The sequence below is a fragment of the Vulpes vulpes genome, chromosome 7 (genome assembly GCF_048418805.1).
Source record: "Vulpes vulpes isolate BD-2025 chromosome 7, VulVul3, whole genome shotgun sequence".
NCBI classification, from domain to species: Eukaryota; Metazoa; Chordata; class Mammalia; order Carnivora; family Canidae; genus Vulpes; species Vulpes vulpes.
Window position 1 is genome coordinate 86,478,457 of NC_132786.1, and position 19,470 is coordinate 86,497,926.

The 19,470-nt window shown below is 41.5% G+C and overlaps 1 protein-coding gene across 4 annotated transcripts in view; it reads right to left on the reverse strand.

The window, feature by feature from the left end:
- The window catches only part of SLC25A13 (solute carrier family 25 member 13), a 184,597-nt gene that overhangs the window by 55,449 nt on the left and 109,678 nt on the right, over nucleotides 1–19,470 (reverse strand). For 2 of the 4 annotated variants that reach the window (XM_026003803.2, XM_072764347.1), the window contains 5 exons: nucleotides 18,856–18,994; nucleotides 18,025–18,118; nucleotides 17,719–17,803; nucleotides 13,821–13,905; nucleotides 13,175–13,333 (listed from right to left, as the gene is read on the reverse strand). In XM_026003803.2, the coding sequence (XP_025859588.1) occupies nucleotides 13,175–13,333; nucleotides 13,821–13,905; nucleotides 17,719–17,803; nucleotides 18,025–18,118; nucleotides 18,856–18,994 (562 nt within the window). Of the gene's footprint in view, nucleotides 1–13,174; nucleotides 13,334–13,820; nucleotides 13,909–17,718; nucleotides 17,804–18,024; nucleotides 18,119–18,855; nucleotides 18,995–19,470 lie in introns of all 4 variants that reach the window. The other 2 variants (XM_026003802.2, XM_072764346.1) reach the window with 1 other exon arrangement.

Consider the following 19,470-nt stretch of genomic DNA (forward strand, 5'->3'; position numbering starts at 1 on the left):
TTTGCTGTAATTTTCTGCTATTACTTTTAATGAGAATATGCGAAATGGAATGTGTAAGTACAAATGCGTCTAAAAGCCACATCAGGCCCAAGTAAATTCCCTCTTATATTCTGGGTCGTTTGCACGTTGGATAAATCAACATTATTAGTGATATAGGAAATCTCATTATTCTGTAAGTTTGTTCTTTTTCCTCCTGCCTCTTAAATAAGTTAAACAAGTGTACTTTAGTGAATATATCGTTTTTTTCTAATACCTTTCTCCTCTCCCTACACCCGAAGGCCCACAGTTTAGTCATTCATTCATTTAGCAACTATGACTTGGTATTAAGCACAAGACAAACAAGGTTCTTGGTCTGATTAGTCTCAGACAGAAGGGAGGGAGAGGCTGTTCTGAAGAGGTGACAATTGGGGTAAGATGTACTTCCGGAAGGGGAACAGATAAGGCAAAGAACACAGAGTAGGAACAAGGCTGGTGTGCTCAAAAATGAGGGTGAACACTGGTGAGCCACCTTGCAAAAAAGGCATGAAGAGTGGCACAGGAGGGGGCCGAGTGCTACAGCTACATCATAGGCCAGGATCCTGAGCTTGGTAACATTCTAAGTTAGATGAGAAGTAATTACAAGCCTCAATCAGGAGAGTGCTACACTAATTCATTTTTTAAAAAGACTACTCTGGCTGCTATGTGGAAAAAAGACAGGACATACGAATAGATGGATGTGTGTATGTGCCTGTGTGTATGTGTGTAGGTACGCACGCATGCCAGGAAAGGAGACAGAGAAAGAAAAACTGGTTTGGTGTGAATACCTAGGGAGAGAGGAAACCTGGGGAGAGCAACAGCTTTCAGGTGAGAAGTGATAAAAAGCTGTTTGAAACGTGTTGAGTGGGAATTATGTATTGGAACACAGGAGGAAGATGCCTTTGACAGGAAAGGGTTGCTTCTGGGAAAGGCACTCACAACAGGATCAGGCCTATATATATATATATGTAAACTAAAAAATGTTATAATTTTCATTTGTTCTAAGAAAATACAATCAAAGGCAGATGCCTTTTCTTGGAAATACACAGTGAGCTAACCCTGAGGATCAGAACATACTGTTTCCCATGTCATCCTGCCATCTTTGAGAGGGACTTCACAGTGTCAGCCTTGGTCAGTAAAGACAATTTTGTAATCCATCAACATAAGAAGGTCCACTTGCAATCTCTTCTGAGAGACCAGTCTGGCATACACCGTCATCCTAAGCCTGTGGCCAAAAGTCCCTAGCCTGAGGGCAGTCTGTGTACAGCCCACAGATGCATTTTATTGAGAAGCACAAGGTTTCCAACAGAACATGAGCTTATTGTGAGAGATGTAAAGACAGACAGAGGGACACCTGGGTGGCTCAGTGGCTGAGCATCTGCCTTCAGCTCAAGGCATAATCCCGGGGTCCTAGGATCAAGTCCCGCATCGGGCTCCCCTCAAGGAGCCTGCTTCTCTCTCTGCTTATGTCTCTGCCTCTCTGTGTCTCTCATGAATAAATAAATAAAATCTTAAAAAAAAAAAAAAAAAGACAGACTGGTCAATGGACAGATCAATCAGACAGCTCTGGACAGAATGTTCTGACATTCTGGCAATCTGCTTCAGCTGGATGAGTCTCTGCCTTTTAGGACCCAACTATCAGTTCTCCAAGGTCCCCCCACTCCCTAATGCATTGAAAACAACGGTCATTCATCATTTTTCTTGCTCTGTTGCTATCTTCACAGAAATGTTTTTCTGTGCCTCTGGTTCTACAAAAAGCACAAACGGCTTCATGTTTTAGAAAAAAATGGGAGGACACTCATTTCATTGTGGAATTCAATGATAAGGATGCTGATGCTAATGAAAATGTTCTTTAAACACAGCTGACCTAAAAATAGCTATGTTGTGTCAAACACGACCTTAAGCACTTTACTGACTCATTTAATCCTTATAACCACTCTGCAGAGAGGAAACTGAGGCATAGAGATTCATCTGTTCTGAATCACCCAGCTGATAAATGGTGAGGGTGGGCTTCGAACCTGAGCCTTCTTCCTCAAGAGTCCATGCTTATACACAACACTCATTTGTTCTGTGCTCCATGGCAAATGTGTATCTCCTTCTCACACCTCGCCTCCTTTCTTCACGTACATAACCTGCCTGGATCCTAGAAACATTGGAGGTTACAAAGTCTTCTCAAGGCTGCCATCTCTGGAGCCTGCTTCACCCCAGACCCACAGCTGATCACACAAGAATAAGACACTTAAAACACGTGCAGGCCATGATTCCAGCAACCTGGGCCTTATGAGCTAGTAGCCTTAAGTGGAGCTAGCCAGTTGGGAATCTTTGCCCAGGAGGGTAACAGAGTCCTCAGAGTGAAGAGCCAGTCAGTACAGAGGCACAGACGAAGTAGATACCCTGCAGAGTAGGGAGTGCGGCTGGCTGAAACCCTAGATTGGCTAATGCCTCAATGGAGCAAGAGGAACATGACGATAAGAAAAGGAAGTGGAAAGGCAGAGAAGAGAACATGAAGCCAATGCAACAAAGACACCAAAGAAAGAGCAGACAGCCCATGAAGGGTGTGCAGGTAGGAGTGGCTTTGACCATCTTCTGATCCCTATGAGGCCAGGTTCCAGGAATATTCCTGCCCTGGAATCACTGTATCTCCTCTTCTTTCTCTCTCGACTATACTCTTAACAAAACCCTGCTCTCACTAGTTGGAGAAGGGCTATGTTCTTATAACTGAAACGACCCAAAGCAGCACAGAATACAGGAATATGCAACTATCTGAGCCAAGCAAGTGCTCTTATTCAAAGTAAGCATTCCCTCCTCCTAAACTACATTCCCTTAGGAATTTACGGTCTCTAATCTGAGAAGAGAGGCTTTGTTATTACTATATGGAAGGATACTTACTTACTTTCTACAGGTAAAATATCAGAATGAGCTGTTTTACTACACCTTAACATTTATAATATCCATTTTACTCTGTATTTGGGTCAAGTACCAAAATGTTTAAATATTTACTTGCTAGATATATTTTTCTCATCATTAAATTGTAGACCCAAACCATGGATGGGTTGAAAGCACTGTGATTTATAGGATGATCTCTTGTCTCTATAACTACCCCGTGACAGTCTTTTAAAATGACTAATAAAAAACAGCCCTCAGAGCCAAATGACTGCGGTGCTGGACACAATCACTTCAGCCAGCCTTTTAAGCTATCGAGATTTGTCTCTCACTATAAATTTAGTAATGTACCATGAACAGAAAAAACAAAACCAAACCAAAGAGAAAACCCTGTATTTAAGACTAAATATAGGGCAGCAAATATTTATTTGTTCAGCAAACATTTACCAAGTGCCTTCTGAGTGCCTGGGACTGGAAGGAAGTAGGATGGACGGGATAGGGTCTATGCTGCCCCCAGGAGAAATTCTCAGTGTAGAAGAAAAGGAAACCCTATGTGTCTCTATGTGCTTAAGAGGAGATAAAGCACCAAAAAATAGAGAAGTACTGTAACCCAGAAGCATCAGAGAACTACGAGCATATAGTGGAGAGAACCAGTTTCCCGCAGGAGGGAGGATAGCACTGGAGAGGAGGAGGCACTAGAGCCAGACCTGAAAGGAAAGGTAGAGGTTCACTGGAGAAGAGACATGGGTATGTGCCAAAATCTCAAGACCTTGGCACAATAAGGATTGGGACAAGATCACTGAGGGCTGTGGCTGGATCCCAGACCTGATGCTAAGTAACTATCGGAGTGACAGTGACAATGGCCAGGATTTGGGGGCACTTCCTGCATGTCAGGCACTATTCTACGAGCTTTATGTGGAGTCACACATTTAATCCACACAAGTCAAAACAGTAACTCAATATAAGTTATTTTTATCCCATCAGCAGAAACCAAAAGAGACTTTAAGGAGCCTGCCAAAGGAGACACTCAGCTAGCAGAGGGGGGAATGGATTCACTCCAGGTGGTCTGGCCATAGGGGGTACTCTTTTTTTTTTTTAATTTTATTTATTTATTCATGAGAGACAGAGAGAGGTAGAGACATGGGTGGAGGGAGAAGCAGGTTCCCTGAGGGGAGCCCGATGCGGGACTCGATCCCCAGACCCCAGGATCACAACCTGAGCCGAAGGCAGACGCTCAACTGCTGAGCCACCCAGGTGCCACCATAGGGGATACCCCTATCTGGTGCACTGTACTGCTTCTCTCCCAAGTCACACGGAGGAGCTTGGGCCAAATCCTGTAGCCAGGGGGGTGGCTTTGAAAGTCAAGAGTCAAGTTCAAAAAGTATAAAGTTTTAGAGGCAGGTGAAAGACAGGTGGGAAGGTCGGAGCCCTGTGGCAGGGAGAATAATCGAGAGGTTAAAGCAACATAATCAGAGGCCGTAAGTTTCACTAATGAATAACTTCAACTCAGTAAGAATAAAACCAAAGTACAGATCCATTCCCAAGACTTGGGCCAGATGTTGGCCCGTGGGGAGGCAGTGGATGAGGATATTCTTGTGGTGACTGCCCTGGCTAAATGGGGAAACAAAGGTGTCCGTGGACTAGAACCTGAGCACCACTATAGACATGGGCCTTGACATCCTCGGCCTGGGGTAAATGCCCTTTGGAAAGGATCATGATCTGTGGACAATGAAAAGTCACAGAAGTGGGGATTTCACTAACCTTCCTGGTTCCCTGACTTCAGGAATAGTAGGTGGCAGTGGGGAGGACGGGAGAAATGGATGTGGCTCAGTAATGCCTAGAACAGCCAATCCTGTTATGGTACTTCAACAAGATCACACTGAAGTTTAAAGTACATATATGTCTGACATCTGGGTAACTCAGCAGAAAATTTAGGCTTCTAATAGGAGATGTTTCTGTTGGATTCTGGAAACTCATTTTAACAGAGAATGGATGTGTGTGTTGTTTCTGACTTGTCAAAACAGCAGTCTATTTTCCAACTGCCTCAAATGAAATTTATTAGTGTGGTTAGTTTTCTAATCTTCTCATTTTAGTTCAGCTCCATCAGCACATGTGGCAATGCTTCCTTGGCAAACTTTACCAGAAGGCTGCTAATGCGAGAAAAGATTTACAGGGTACAATATTAATATAGTATTTGGTCTTCAAATTTCATAGGTTTGAGATATAAATCACACTATCCCCTCTGATCCCAGTCTCAACGAGAACTGAGCTTGAGGTGTGGGATGTAAGCCCACCTTGGGAACCTCCAACCTGAGTTGGAGGCACCCCAAAAAGAGGTCCCTGGGAGCAGTGTGCTGGAACAGAAGGCTACTATGCTATTCTTTACTTAGAACCTTTTAGAAATATAATTCTAAATCTCAGAGTTGGAAGGTACTCTGAAAGAAACTCATTAATAATGCTGGCCTAATTGAAGCAATTTATTTCCAATGTCTTGGCAGCAACATGAATGAGCTGGAGCCTGGGCTTTGGAGGTTGACAGACCTGGGCTGGAATCCTAGGTCGGTACCGCTTTCATGCTGAGTGATCTTGGAATGTTAGTCTTTGAACTCTAGGTTCCTCACTGGTAAATCAAGGATGCTAATGATGACTCAGTGGTTTATTATGGTAATTATATGAGTAAATGTGTACAAAGAGCTAGACACTATTCACAACCTCCATTGTGCATTCAAAAATGTGATGTTTCTATCTGTTCAAGGCATGTCCTTGATTCTCTTTCCTGCTTACAAGAGGCAATTCTGCCTGAATAATGTTCAAAGTCCAGAGTTCAGCATGGAGTATAATGCTGTCCACAGAGCATTATGCCTATCCTTCGAAGAGCCATCCCCAAGACGTGAGAGCACACCTGGTCAGAGAGTACCTAGTGGCCCTGCTTATTACTCTGTGCAAAGATAAGGAAGTAGCACAGACATTAACAACACGTCTTTACATTTTTAAGTTAAAATAAAATGTTTCTGTAAACAAAGAAGTTAAACACTGCTCAACCTCTGATGATAAGCGACTCTTTACACAATGTAATTTCTACTCCGTGGCAGAAGAGCCAGGTGATTAAGAGTGTGGAGTCTGGATCCAGGATGCTAGGTCTGCATGCTGATTCTGTTATCCCTTAGCTGTGTAACTGGGGCAACCTAACCCCATCTCTTTGGACCTTAGTTTCTATGTATATAAAATGGAAATAAACAGTATCATCTTCATGGGGTAGTTCTGAAGGTGAAATGAGTTCATATACATAAAGCCCTCCATGTACACAGAAAGTCCGACAGAAGTGACTTTTGTTGTTGTTTGTTTTTGTCTTCATCAGTATCACCATCATCGCCATCCTCTTCCTTCACAGAAACTGGAATCTGGAGAGCTTGTCCCAAGTCCGTGTTTGGTGACTCTGCAGTGAGTTGAATTTATTCAGCCCCCTTGTGCTCAGCATTTCCCTGGTCCCTCTACTAGACTTACTGCTCCAACTTTCTTCTTTACTCTGTTAAGGCTTTTCTTCTGGCCCAGACTGTTCCAAAACTTTTCTCTGGGCTCCGCCTGGCATCGGGCTAGGACCTGGCACTGACCAGCCCTCTCACACAACCAAAAGGAGGTGGAGGTGTGGTAGGCATCCACATCATGCCTCCCCACCTCTCTCTCCAGGTTCCGAGTATCAGGCTCTTCTTTTTTTTTTTTAATTTGTATTTACTTATGATAGTCACACACACACACACACACACACACACACACACACACACAGAGAGAGAGAGAGAGAGAGAGAGAGAGAGAGAGGGAGGCAGAGACACAGGCAGAGGGAGAAGCAAGCTCCATGCACCAGGAGCCCGATGTGGGACTCGATCCCGGGTCTCCAGGATCGTGCCCTGGGCCAAAGGCAGGCACCAAACCGCTGCGCCACCCAGGGATCCCTGTATCAGGCTCTTCTAACATTGGGCACTGGAAGGTGGCAGGACCAACTTGTTAGTTAGCAGCTGGTAATCAAATCAGAGTCCAGGCACATGTGGGGCACTGGGCTTATTAGGCAGAGCAGTCAGTTGGGAGCCAGGCTGACAGCCACATATAGTGGCTATCCCCAAACAGCACCCTGGACAAGACAGGCAGGAGCACAGATGTCGAAGGGTCAGCCACGACAAGGAAGAAACTCTGTTTAACTAAAGCAGCATCTCTGTCTCAGGGCAGACAAAAACACGCTCAAGAGTGGCTAGCGTGGTCCTGAGGAAGGGAATGCCAAGCATGTCAAATGGGGTAGGAGGCATTTGGGGTACAGTCTGGCAGGGGAAATGAGTGCATAAATGATCCCTATTCCTCTAGCGAAAGGCACATGAAGCACTTTTTTGTGTTATCTAATTTCAACCCAGAGGAAACCCCTCCGATGTTAAATTCTTAGCCTCCTGACCTCCCCCACAGAGGCCCCTACACTTGCCCTCATCCTCCCAGAGAGCCCGCCTTGCTTTCAACATCAGATTATCCTTCATTCTGGAGCTATCAGCACTCTGGGCGCCCTGTCTCACAGCTTTTATTCCTGCTCCTAGTTCCATGGCCTTCTCTCTTCACTTGTTCAAGCCTTCTTTCCTCCCTCCTCCTCCAACCACTTGTCTGTCCACCTTTGACTCATATTGCCTTGAGGCATGAGGCATTTCCACCCTCCCTACTGAGCTATCCCCTTTCAGAGCCCTCCGATCTGCATAGGCTCCTAGGGAGCCACCCCACATGGACTATGCAGTGGAACTGGGGACATGGTAGGGCCGAGGGCACAGTGCAGATTTCAGATAAAAATAATTGGTTTTCTGGGTTAAATGTTTCACTCCAAATGTCAAGAACCAGCTAATATCTTAGCCATGGCTTAGGATGATTTAGAGGCTGAGTGTCAAAAATGTAAATGAATGATACAGATGATAGTCTAGAAAGGATTTAGTTCCTTTGACTCCTCTCTTTTGGGTCTGGCTTTCTAGAAGTGAAGATTATTGGGAAGAAAGGTCATATCCTCTCCTTCAGTTTGTCACTCTGGTACTCGGCAACTCCTGCTTACCTTTCCTTCTACTTCAACTAACTCCTTGCTGCTGAAATTTAATCTGTTCTGCTTGCTTCAGCCTCAGCAACGGCAGTAGCTGGTTATAAACCACCATTCTGGAGGCCCAGTGCTAACTCAGTCTTTTCTTTGCTGGACTATGTCTACTTCAATATTTTTGTCATCCTTCCCAGCTTCCCATCCTTTTAAGTTTTCCACCAGTGTTCTCATCTGGCCCTCTCTAGCTTCTGACAATGCACCCACCCACCTTGGTCTGACCTTGTGCTACCTTTGCCTCCTGAGTTGACACGCTGTGCTCGGTACAGTTGGCTCACTGTAGATTTCCGCAGATGTGATTACCCAGCTCATGGTTTCCTAGAAGCAAATATTTGCTTTCTGATATTTTTACAGCCTTTATACCCTAAATTAATATATGCAAAAACGAACCAAAGAAATAACATTCAAACCAATCTTTGTGCTCATCAGAAGCTCTGCTGGACGTGGATAGATACTCATGACTTGGCGCAGTTCAAGGATTCACTGTAGCTGGTTCCAAGACACATGCGTTAAGTTATGCAAAACAGTTGTAGAAACTTCAATCATTTTATTTTGGTGCTAGAATTTTTTTAAATTTATTTTTATCCACAAGAATTACGCAAAGAGGAATTTCACTGTGGACCCATGTAATTTGGGTCCCCCCTTCTATAGAGCCATTAACCACAAGAAGAGGTCTAACTTAAACTAGCTGTCTGACAAAACTTCCTTCCAGAATGCAAACATATCAATAACTTCCTGAGATATCACCACAATATCCTCTAGATGTCACCTTGAGAACATTCCAGGATGGAAAACGACTGCTTTTGTACCACACAGATAACTTGAAAGACTGGAAGCCCAGATAACATCTAAGACTCTATAAGCCCAGATCAATGATCCAATTAAAAAAACTTTTTTTTGCAAATTAACTCAAAAATTGTGCTCCAAATTAATTTTAATTCATAAAATGATCTAATTTTTTTTAAAGATTTTATTTATTTGAGAGAGAGAGAGAGCGCGCGCGAAGCACAAGCAGGGGGAGCAGCAGAGAGAGAGGGAGAAGCAGACTCCCCACTGAGCAGAGGGCCCAATATAGGGCCCAATACAGGGCTCCAACCCAGGACTGGGGATCATGACCTGAGCCGAAGGCAGACACTTAACTGACAGACCAACCCAGGCATCCCCTAATTTCTCTTTCTGGCAGATGTCCCTTATGGCTTCTCCCACCAAAGAAACAAAAAGAAAAGCCTCCCTTTAAGAAGTACTTCTCATGGATTCAGATTTCTCTTGAATCTTTCTTCCCAAAGATCCTCCCCCCAAATTTTTGAATTTCTAAGGCTGCTCATCTCATTACCTGAAGCATCTGAGAGAGGAGAGTACAGCGAAGTTTAAAGGCAGAGATTAGTTATTCCTGGACTGGTAAGAGCATTTAATTGGGGACGATTACCCAAGTAACTGTTTCTCTTTAATATGCCAAGTCACTATCAGGCCAATAACTGACTCATTTGGTCATGTGGTTCCTTCAAATTAAATGAGCTGTCAGGTACTTCATTAAGGATTTTAAACACCCAAGTGCATGAAATCAATCTGGGGAGGGGGGGGCAGAAATAAGGGAAGACGATCACAAGTGACTTCAGAAGATCTGGATTATCTTAAGGGTTATTTCTCTTCATACAGATAGACTTAGCCTGGGGATCTGATTTTCCAAAATTACGAAAAACCCCTGGAAAAGCAATCATTTTCATGTAAAGAAAGTAGTGTATATAACAGAGAAGGTCTGCAGAGTCAATCTCAGAGGATTTTCAAGAGGATCCTTCCTTCCCTCCAAAATAAGAGATGCTCAGAGACAAGGGAACAAAGAGCTGCAGAGAGACATGGAGAGTAGGATCTAAGAACCCCCCAGCCCCACAGTCTGAAAACGACTCCTGGCTGGAGGCACAGGACACTGAGGACAGTTGTGGACACTGCCTGCAGCTGTGTTATCAAACCCCTTTGGACTCCAGGGTGGTGACCCAAATACACTCCCCGTTTAGGACTGGATAACCTCACAGACTGTGTGCAGAGGCTGGCGGCTGCCAGGGAAATCAAAGAGAAAAGCCACCTGTGGTGGAGTGCTCAGGAGTTCTTTAGAAAGAACCTTCATTCTAGTTGTTCCACAAGGAATTACTTCTTGATACAAAAACAGCGCCCCTTTAGAGATCTGTATTCTTGTTATGGGAAGAAAAGGAAAAAAGAGAGGGAGGAAGATGCTTATTAACCTTATAATAAGGATACATCTGCAAGTACCTTCTTTCAGGGTTAACTGCCAACTTTTTTCCAAAATATGCACAAAGATAATTTTAAAATAGGGGGAGAGACCTTACTTATGCAACATTCCCAAATTATACTATTCAGGAAATATTAGCAATTATATATGTATTGATGCAGAAAAATTACATGTTAAGCAAAATTCCATAATAGAAAAAATATGCTCCATATTTCAAAACATGTTTATAAATTAGAGATGTCCTCTGACACCTTCTCACATCCTGCTAGGTGAAGCGTTATCAGAGGCAATTCTAAAATTCCCAAAATTGAAATTCAAGTTTCCCTTAAAATAAAATTTTTAAACAGTAAAATTACATCTAATGAGAAATTTATAGTCGAAGAATCACATGTAGGCTGTGTTCTCTATTGAATTTGCACACATAGGTTATAAGAGTGATGATTCCCAGGAGTACCTCAGATTCTTGTTGTTTCTATTATAATTTGTGCTACTACTGATGGATTCCCATTTTCATCTGATCTTTCTCTCGCTCTCATGACAAGCATTTATAACTTAGTAGTTACATACAATTATTAATTATTGATTATGTGCAAGGCACTAAAGAGAACTGGTCCCCAACTAAATAATAGGAACAGGTCATTTTTATGAAGGAAGGTTATAAATCTTTTTTTCTCACTTGAACTGCCAACCATTCCTTTGCTCTCAAGTTCCAAATTAAAGAATGAAACCAAACAAGGTTTTACAGTAAATCTTTTGCTTTAAAATCACTTACTAGAAAATAGAAGAAATAAAGAGGAAATGAACAGAGATGACTCCCAGAATGAATCTTCTTATACTCACATTCTACCTAGCATCCTCTGACAGGGAACCACTTAGGGTTCAGGCAGCCAAAACAGGTAAGATAAACAGTTATTCCTTTAGCTATTTAGAACCAGGAAAAGAAGGAGGACTGCCTCTTTGGTTTTCAAAGCAAGCTTCCATCTCTAATAGGTGGGCTGACTCTCCTACCCTAAAGAGTTAAAATCAGCCCCCACTCCCCCACCCCCACCCCCATCTTACAGATGATAATCTCTAAAACAGCAAGAGGTTTGTGGGATGACCATATTAGCTCTGCACTCAGGTATGCTTTAAGCTGTTCCATCTATGGGGCTAAAAGAACAGGTTAGGGAAGGAAATCTGGATACAACAAAGAATCAAGATGTGTCAGACTGGTCAAAGAGGAAGGAGAAGGGACTCAACATTAAATCAAACGAGGTCAACATATGCATATTAAAAACATTCAGCAGGATAAAAAGTATTTCTCACAATCCTACAGGCACTTAATCCAATACCGAGGGAAGGCCATGAAATTAGTTTGTGAAGCAATGGAAAGGCTCAGACGTCCTTTTGGCTTAACACTCAAAGCTCTCCAGGCAGAGAACAACCTATGTGAACAGGTAAGGTGGTAGCCTTTGCCTGAATCACTGCAAAGCAAGCACTGTGACATTAACCTTGTACTACTTGGGAGACATTTCATTTGTGAGGTTTGTTGTCACCAGGAGCAAAGAGTATTTCAAATGAAGGCAGTGACCCTTTAAGGGTCATCATCAATCACCTAGGGTCAAAGACCTTCCCAATTGTAAGATGAGGCAGGGGGTGAGGGAAAGAGGGTAGAGAAAAAGATCAAAAGGACTTTGATGAGAGTTATCTACCTACACAATAGGACCTGCAAAATGGAACTACTCTGGAGTTTAAAACCCCCTAGTTTTGAAGGTGAGAGATTTCAAGAGGGGTCTTTGTTTTTTTTAAACCTGGATGCTTAAGATGAAGGCTGAAGTCAGCAGATGGCAGAAGAGGCCTAGAGGCACAGATTTATGTGGCTGCCAGTTTCAAGGTCTGTCCCTACAAAGTACCAACTACTATTTTCTTCTAGAGCAAGCACTGGCAGGAAGGGGAGACCCCACCAACAGTGCAGTTGCCAAATGGCAAAGTGGCTCAGCTTGAATGGCCTTGCAAAGCTGTATTTTATTTATTTTTGAAAGAGAGAATGCAAGCCCAGGGGTAAGGATGGGGCGGTGAGCAGAGGGAGAAAGAATCTTAAGCAGGCTCCATGCCCAATGCAGAGCCTGGGGCTCCATCTCACAACCCTGAGATCATGACCCTCACCAAAACCAAGAGTTGGATGCTTAACTGAGCAACCCACCCAGATGCCCACAATACTGTATTTAAGCTGATGCAAATATACTCACTTCTTTTCTCTTTGTACAAGGTAACACAGAGGTTGGGAAGTAAAGTCAAGCCTCTACAGGCCAATACCAATGGAAAACCAGCCAGGATCTGTGGGATCTTTTCTATTAGTGATGACATACATTTTGCTACTGTCCTCCTTGCTTCGTGAACCTTAGATGGCTGAAGGAGCAGGTAAACAAGACTACCTGTTCGAGTGGCATATGAATCAACTCCACTGGGTACAGAGTCAGAGGAAGGGGCAGTTTCAATCTAAAGAAGAGGCAGTAAAGGAGGTTCCACTGAACCCCTGGTTACCCACCTGATAGACTTTTGGGGGATATATTCAAGGACTATCATTAATCTCTGTACCATCCCCAGGATGCCTTTCCCTTTGAGCTGGTGAGTGGAGTTACTTCAAGAAGATAAATCATATGAGAGCCTTTTAAAAAACCCACTGAAGATATTTAGAAAAAATAATAATTATTTTAATAAATAAAACATAATAAAAGGCAATATAAATGGCTTTCAGATTATGGGCTGTTTCGATTAGCCATGCCCTGGATGCCTCCAGCCTACTCCCATTAGCATGGATAATTGAGAATCTGCCGCATTTCCATTGTAATGCAGTCTCCCTAATCCATTTCAGGCATGCAGATGGAAAACCAAACCTTCTGGCTACTATTTCACCTTACGTGAATTTAGCACATGGCACTAACCTCTATACAGTCCAAAGAAGCCTTCATAGCGTAGCACTTTCTTAAAACAGTCAAAGCTGTTTTTATACATAAGTTCTCCCACGAAAGAGCCAGTTGATCGTTGGTTCTGCATTCGAGTTTTTACAAGATCAATAGGATACACAGCAGTGGCTCCAACAGCTAAAATGAAATAATACCAATATTTCAGAAGGAAGATCAGAGGAAAAGGGAAAGTGGTCAAACGTCAAAGAGATGTCTGATGAAGGAAAGGAACAAATTATGCACATATCGACTTTAAAACTGCACTAACCTTCCTAATAAATAACTATGGATTTTTCACTGAAGTGTCTCCTGATATGATGATGTCATAGACAGTTCAAATGTGCAAAATCACATCCCCTACAGCCTAATCTCATTATTCCCCCATCTTAAAAAAAAAAAAAAAAAAAAAAAAAGGCCTATCTGAAGATAAAAGAAAAAGTCCCTGATCGCATGCAGGTATGGGGGGAGTTCCCTTTGCTCTTGTTCCATTTCAGAAGTGCAGACAGGAAACTGGCTTGGAAAGGCCAAGGATGGCTCTGTCCTTTGATACTGTAAGGTGGAAAATCAGAGGAAAAAAACCAGAGGAATAATAAAAGTGATAAATTTGTACTCATCCATGACTAACCTCCAGCAATAGAACCCAGACCAAACCTGTAGGCTGATTCTGCAACCTGCAGGAGAATGGGTCGGGACGAGTCCACTGAGGCCTTCTTCTTTGCACATATGGAAGTAGGACAGGGGGAGGCAGGAGACAGAAAGAAGGACAGTCCATGAGCACATATGATTTTTTTAAATCACCCCACTGAGTTCCAAATTCACATCAAAGAGGAAGGTAGGGTTAGATTCTGTTGTTCTTATTAATAAAAAGTTATTACTGTTGTTAATGTTGAAAAATCAAATGTGAACATAATGAGAACCATTATGGACCCCTGCCCCCAAATGTTACAAACCTATTTTCAAATGTTTAATTCTTATCAGTGATCAAGGAGATACTAACTTAAAAACACTAATGAGACATCATTCTTTATCAAACAAACTGGTAGGTTTGGGGGATTTCTGTTCATTCAATTTAGTGAAGTGTACTTAACCTACAATGTATTAGTTTCAGGTGTAAAATAGGGTTTTAACACTGAAGTATTTTGTGAAGTGTTCACCATGACAAATCTTAACTATCATCTGTCACCATAGTTTGTTTTCTAATGGCAACACCCAGCCTGGCAAGAGTTGATAGAAACAGGGCCTCCCAAATCTGACATTTAATCTAGCATAAACCTGAAGAGAAACTTGGTAACATACACCCAAACTCCTGTACTGAACATCTGACCCTGTGATTCTACTCACAAAAAAAAATCAGACTAGAAAATAATCATGTAAGTAAATCATGAGTAAGTAAATGAGAGATCAAGCTACCAGAATGTTAAAAAGCAACAGTATTCAAGAGCAAAAACTCTGAAAAATCCCCTAAATGTCCAATAATAGTGAACCAGTTAAAAATGTTGCAGCCCTGGGGCACCTGGCTGGCTCAGTCACTAAAGTATGTGACTTCTGATCTCAGGGTCGTGAGTTAGAGCCCCATAGTGGGGGCAGATTATTTAAATAAATAAACTTCTCTTTAAAAAACTACAGCCTTAAAATGAAATGTCATTGTAAAATAATTTTTTGATGTTAAGAAAAATGTTCATATGGGATTCTAAAGGGAAAACAGGTTAAAAGGAATATGGCAGGTAGACAGGTATTCATGATGATTGTCTTTACCTTTATAAATGTTTGAAATATTTCATGATAATCTTTTAAGAACAATATTAAAAGATCATGTGCAATGCGATGTTGTTTTTAATTAAAATTATTTGTGGGTATGTGTATGATTATAAAAACATACTAATATTTTGGCTATCCCAACACCCAGATATAACTCAAAATATTACAGTGGCTACAACTAGGTGGTTGTATTATGAGTAATCATTACATTACCTCTTTTTTTTTTTTTTTTTAAAGATTTTATTTATTTATTCATGAGACAGACAGAAAGAGAGAGAGAGAGAGAGGCAGAGACCCAGGCAGAGGGAGAAGCAGGCTCCATGCATGAGCCTGATGTGGGACTCAATTCCTTGACTCCAGGATCACGCAGTGGGCTAAAGGCAGGCGCTAAACTGCTGAGCCACCCAGGGATCTCCATTTTCTCCTCTTTTCTATCCACTTTTTTCTTCAGGCCCAGCCAGTTGTTATTTTACTGTTCTTTTGACCTATTATCCTTACCATGTTTTTGATGTCAGAACATTTCAGTGTATTGCATTTTTCTGACTACATAAATAAAACAGTAATTTTATTTCATGCAAAGTTGTCAAATGACAGTGATAGTGCTTATAAATACCTGTTGAATGAATATACACATCCAATAAAATTTATTTTTTCAAAAGCCACAATAATTAAAATAGGTGAACAATGAAAATAATTACCAACCCCAGCTATCAACCCACTGAATTTTAGCTTCTGTCAATGTAACATAATTCTAACAAAATGAGATAATTTGGAATCTCCTTTAAAGTCACTTCACTGAAATAGCTTTACATAGAAATATGCATCTTTAAGAATGCAAAACACTTTTCTGCAAATTTTATGGGGTATTTCCAACTGATCTCTGCATAGATGGAAATCATGAGTAACCTCATTTTGAAAAATGCATCCATTAGAAAGGCACTTCTTTTTTATATGGATACAAATATATAGTACTTAGAAAGGTTCTGACACCAAAATAATGAGTGAAAATACTTTGAAAACAATAGGGACCTGGCGGGGGGGGGGGGGGGGGAGCAGGTGGCAGACCTACTGCTATCACTAACTCTTAATTGAAAAGATAAAAATAAATACAATCCCTGATTTTCAATGAACTTTTCTGAAGCTCAAAATGCAGCATGCTCATGAGATAAGAAAGATTCCTATTCTCACACTCCTCTGTTGAGGATACATGTTAGCACAGAGCCTACCAGGTGGATGACCTCCATTGCTGGAGTCTGTCAATGTTGTCAGGCCTACTGGTGTTCACATAGGAAAGAATATTCCAGGCAAGGCCACTGTGAATTGGTCTAAACTTCTAAGCCGCAGCCAATCATTTCCTGCTGTAAATATCATCTAACCCTTGCATGGCCATTATCAATGAGCACTCATCATAAACTCTCCAAAGTTGCAGAGGGCAGGAAGGAAATATTGTGAGATACCACTGCCAGCTGGAGAACAGAAGGAATCTTTTCAGAAAAACCCAAAAAAAAACCAAAAACCCCTCTGCTTTTTCTTAATCTCCAAATTTCTACAACAGCTAGTCCTCTAGAGATGAAGAGATAATCGTCTAATAAGCAGTACTTAAAAATCAAAGGGAGGAGACCAATGTTGCTTCTACCTCTGCACGTGATTATAGAGTCCTCTTTCCGGCACACAGCGACATCGTCTCCCTCTTTTAACAACAGCCAGTTAGTTTTCCAGAGGTGCCTAGTTAGGATTTACTGAGCATACACCCACCACTTTGAGTTATACACTGCACACACAAAACTTGCCGCTGCATTCAGTGGGGGCGGGGGGGGGGGAGCTGAAAGGAGGGGTGCTGGCTCGAGGCCTGCCAGTCCTAAAAATGTAGCCTGCATCAACCCATTGTGGTCAAACTGGCGTCTCTGTACAGACCCAGAGTTCCAAGCCAAAAACTGTTAAGTCTCACAGGATTCAGAGGTGGCTTTGCCTTAAAGGAGGTATTTTTCTCAAACGACGCTCGTCTGTGCCTGGATTTACTTTACAAACATCGTGCAAGCACAACACATGCTATGAAAGCTTTTATTCTCTAATCCTGATCTACGGCAAGTCGAGCAAGAGTTAAATGAGGAGGTCCCATGTCTTAAGTTTCTGACTCTCATGACTTCAAGAGATTGGTTTCTGTTAACCATAAAATAAAATTTAGCATTCCTCAAATTGTTTCCACATAACTTATGAATCCTTTCACAGAGAAAAGAAGTCTAAAAGCCTTCAAACTATTGCTCCAGACTAAACAAAATTATCTCATTTTGATATTCAGAATAACGGAAGGCATGGCAGTTACACAATGAGCTGATGAAGTACCTCTCTTTGGAGCAAAGACGGCTTTCACTCAGCAATGCGCTGCCTCCCTGCCAGGACAGTGACACCAAAACAGGACGCTTGTCCCACAACTCTCAACACGAGACATACAGAAGAAGAAAAGATCTTCTGCCGTTTTTTTGTTTTTTTTGTTTTTTGTTTTTTTTTGCGGGGGGAGACAGGCTTCCAGTGCAGTTAGGAAATCACCCCATTCTTGAAAGTAATGAGCAACTATCTATCAGTCAGAACATCTCTAAGTAATTTCTCTTCACAGCCTTTTGAAATGGTCTGGATTTGTAGTGCAAAATGTTATGACGGCAGGTCAGATACCAGGGCCAAAAGGCAACCACAAGTAGAAAGGGTCTAGGGGTACCCTATGGAAGAAACATTAGAAAGCAAGTTTGTTCCCTGTTCCGTTTGCCCACCTGCCTCTGGGCCTCAGCCAAGTTGAAGGGCAAAGTTCCCTCTTCCAGTGGAGCAATTCGTTCGATGTCTGCTAAGGTCATACGTCTGGAGGAGAAAAAAAAGCACCACAAGCAACAACAAAATACAAGTTTATTAATATGTGCATTATGGAATTTGAAAACGTTCCCTTTTTTGTTCCTGTATTTCAGAGTCCTCTTTAATTTGGCTTCTTTTTCTCCTAGTGTGCTGCCCTCCTCCTACCCCCACACCCTAACCTCTTTTATTAAGCTAATTAGGAAAAAAAAAAAAAAAAAAGGCCAACTTACCCCCGTGGCTCATATAAATCTGCTAACTGAAACAAGATGTCAACTTCCATGGGTGTAACCTGACCAAATTTCTGAGCTGCCAGAACAAACTCCTCTGTATGGAAAAAGAGTTAAAAGGGAAAGATTCAAGAAGGAATAGCCACTAAACGCAGCATTAACTCAAGGCGCTGTAATGAGAGAACATCACAAAACTTTATTATCAGTCACAGAATTCAAGTAAACCCAAATATAAGAATTTTTGCAACTCTTTTGTCTGGAAGGAGTGTGCAGAATAGTTTCTTTAACATTGACTTTAAAAGACTGGCGTCTCATCTGAAGGCTTGGAATAAATGACACAGGACATTATTCAAATTGCAGGTTCGAGAAAACCAGGAAGCAGATACGAAACTTCACATGCATCCGTCCTGGGAGGTTATATTAATGAAGCTGTGGAATTCTTAAGAGGATTGTTGTGTGTTTTTTTTTTTTAAACCCATTAAAATAATGATATCTTGTTCTGAGGTTGTCAGGGAATTCCTCATGTACTTCTGAAGGCCACTTTACAGGCTGCCGATTTAGCTCAGGTCTTAGCATGATTTGAAAACAGTTAAGAAATTTTACATGGTTCCCTAATTCAAAGGCTGTCTTCAGTTTATTTAAAACTTGCTGAAGACTGTTTTATTTGCTTTTGTTTGTCTGATCAAAGGATGGAGAACACACATGTACCACATGCTTAATATGTGTCAATGGGATAAAGAAATCTATACTGTAAACTCTTAGGTTGCCTTCTTCACTCTAATAATAATACACCACAATACTAGCAGGCAAAAATTCAGATTTATTCTCACTCACCCTTAGTCACCTCTACATCTTTCCTGTTGCCAGCCAGAGTGCTGTAGATCTTTCTAATGAGTTCCATGTTGTTAAGGAGTGAATTAAATCCATTAAAATAGGAGAAACTAACTTGATGGGATGTAGTACCTCCAGCAGCCTCAAATAAGTTGAAAATAAGAGAGGGGAGAAGAACAATAAACAAAGGATTTATAGAATGAAGAAGATTCAGAAGTACATATATCAAATGCTCATTTTGGAAGTAATCAAAAATGCATGTATAAAAAGAAATGGCCATAAGTATTTTCCTTTCACATCAAAAAAAAAAAAAAAAGCTATAAATGAATTTTAAAAGTAACTGCAACTAATCATGACCAGAGCTTATACCCTACATACACAAGTCCTAGAAGACTAAATAAATACATGTGTAGGATTATAACAACAGGACCAGTAGTAATTTAGAGAGTTCAAATTTCAATTGGAAATGTTTTATAAGTTTGTTTATTTCATCTAATGAGCAATTCTGAGGGGCTTAGACATGCACAGCTATACCATATACGTGCACACGTGTGTGTGCTTATACATGTAAAACTATATTATACCAACACAAACACAGTATGAAAAGTGGTCAATCTA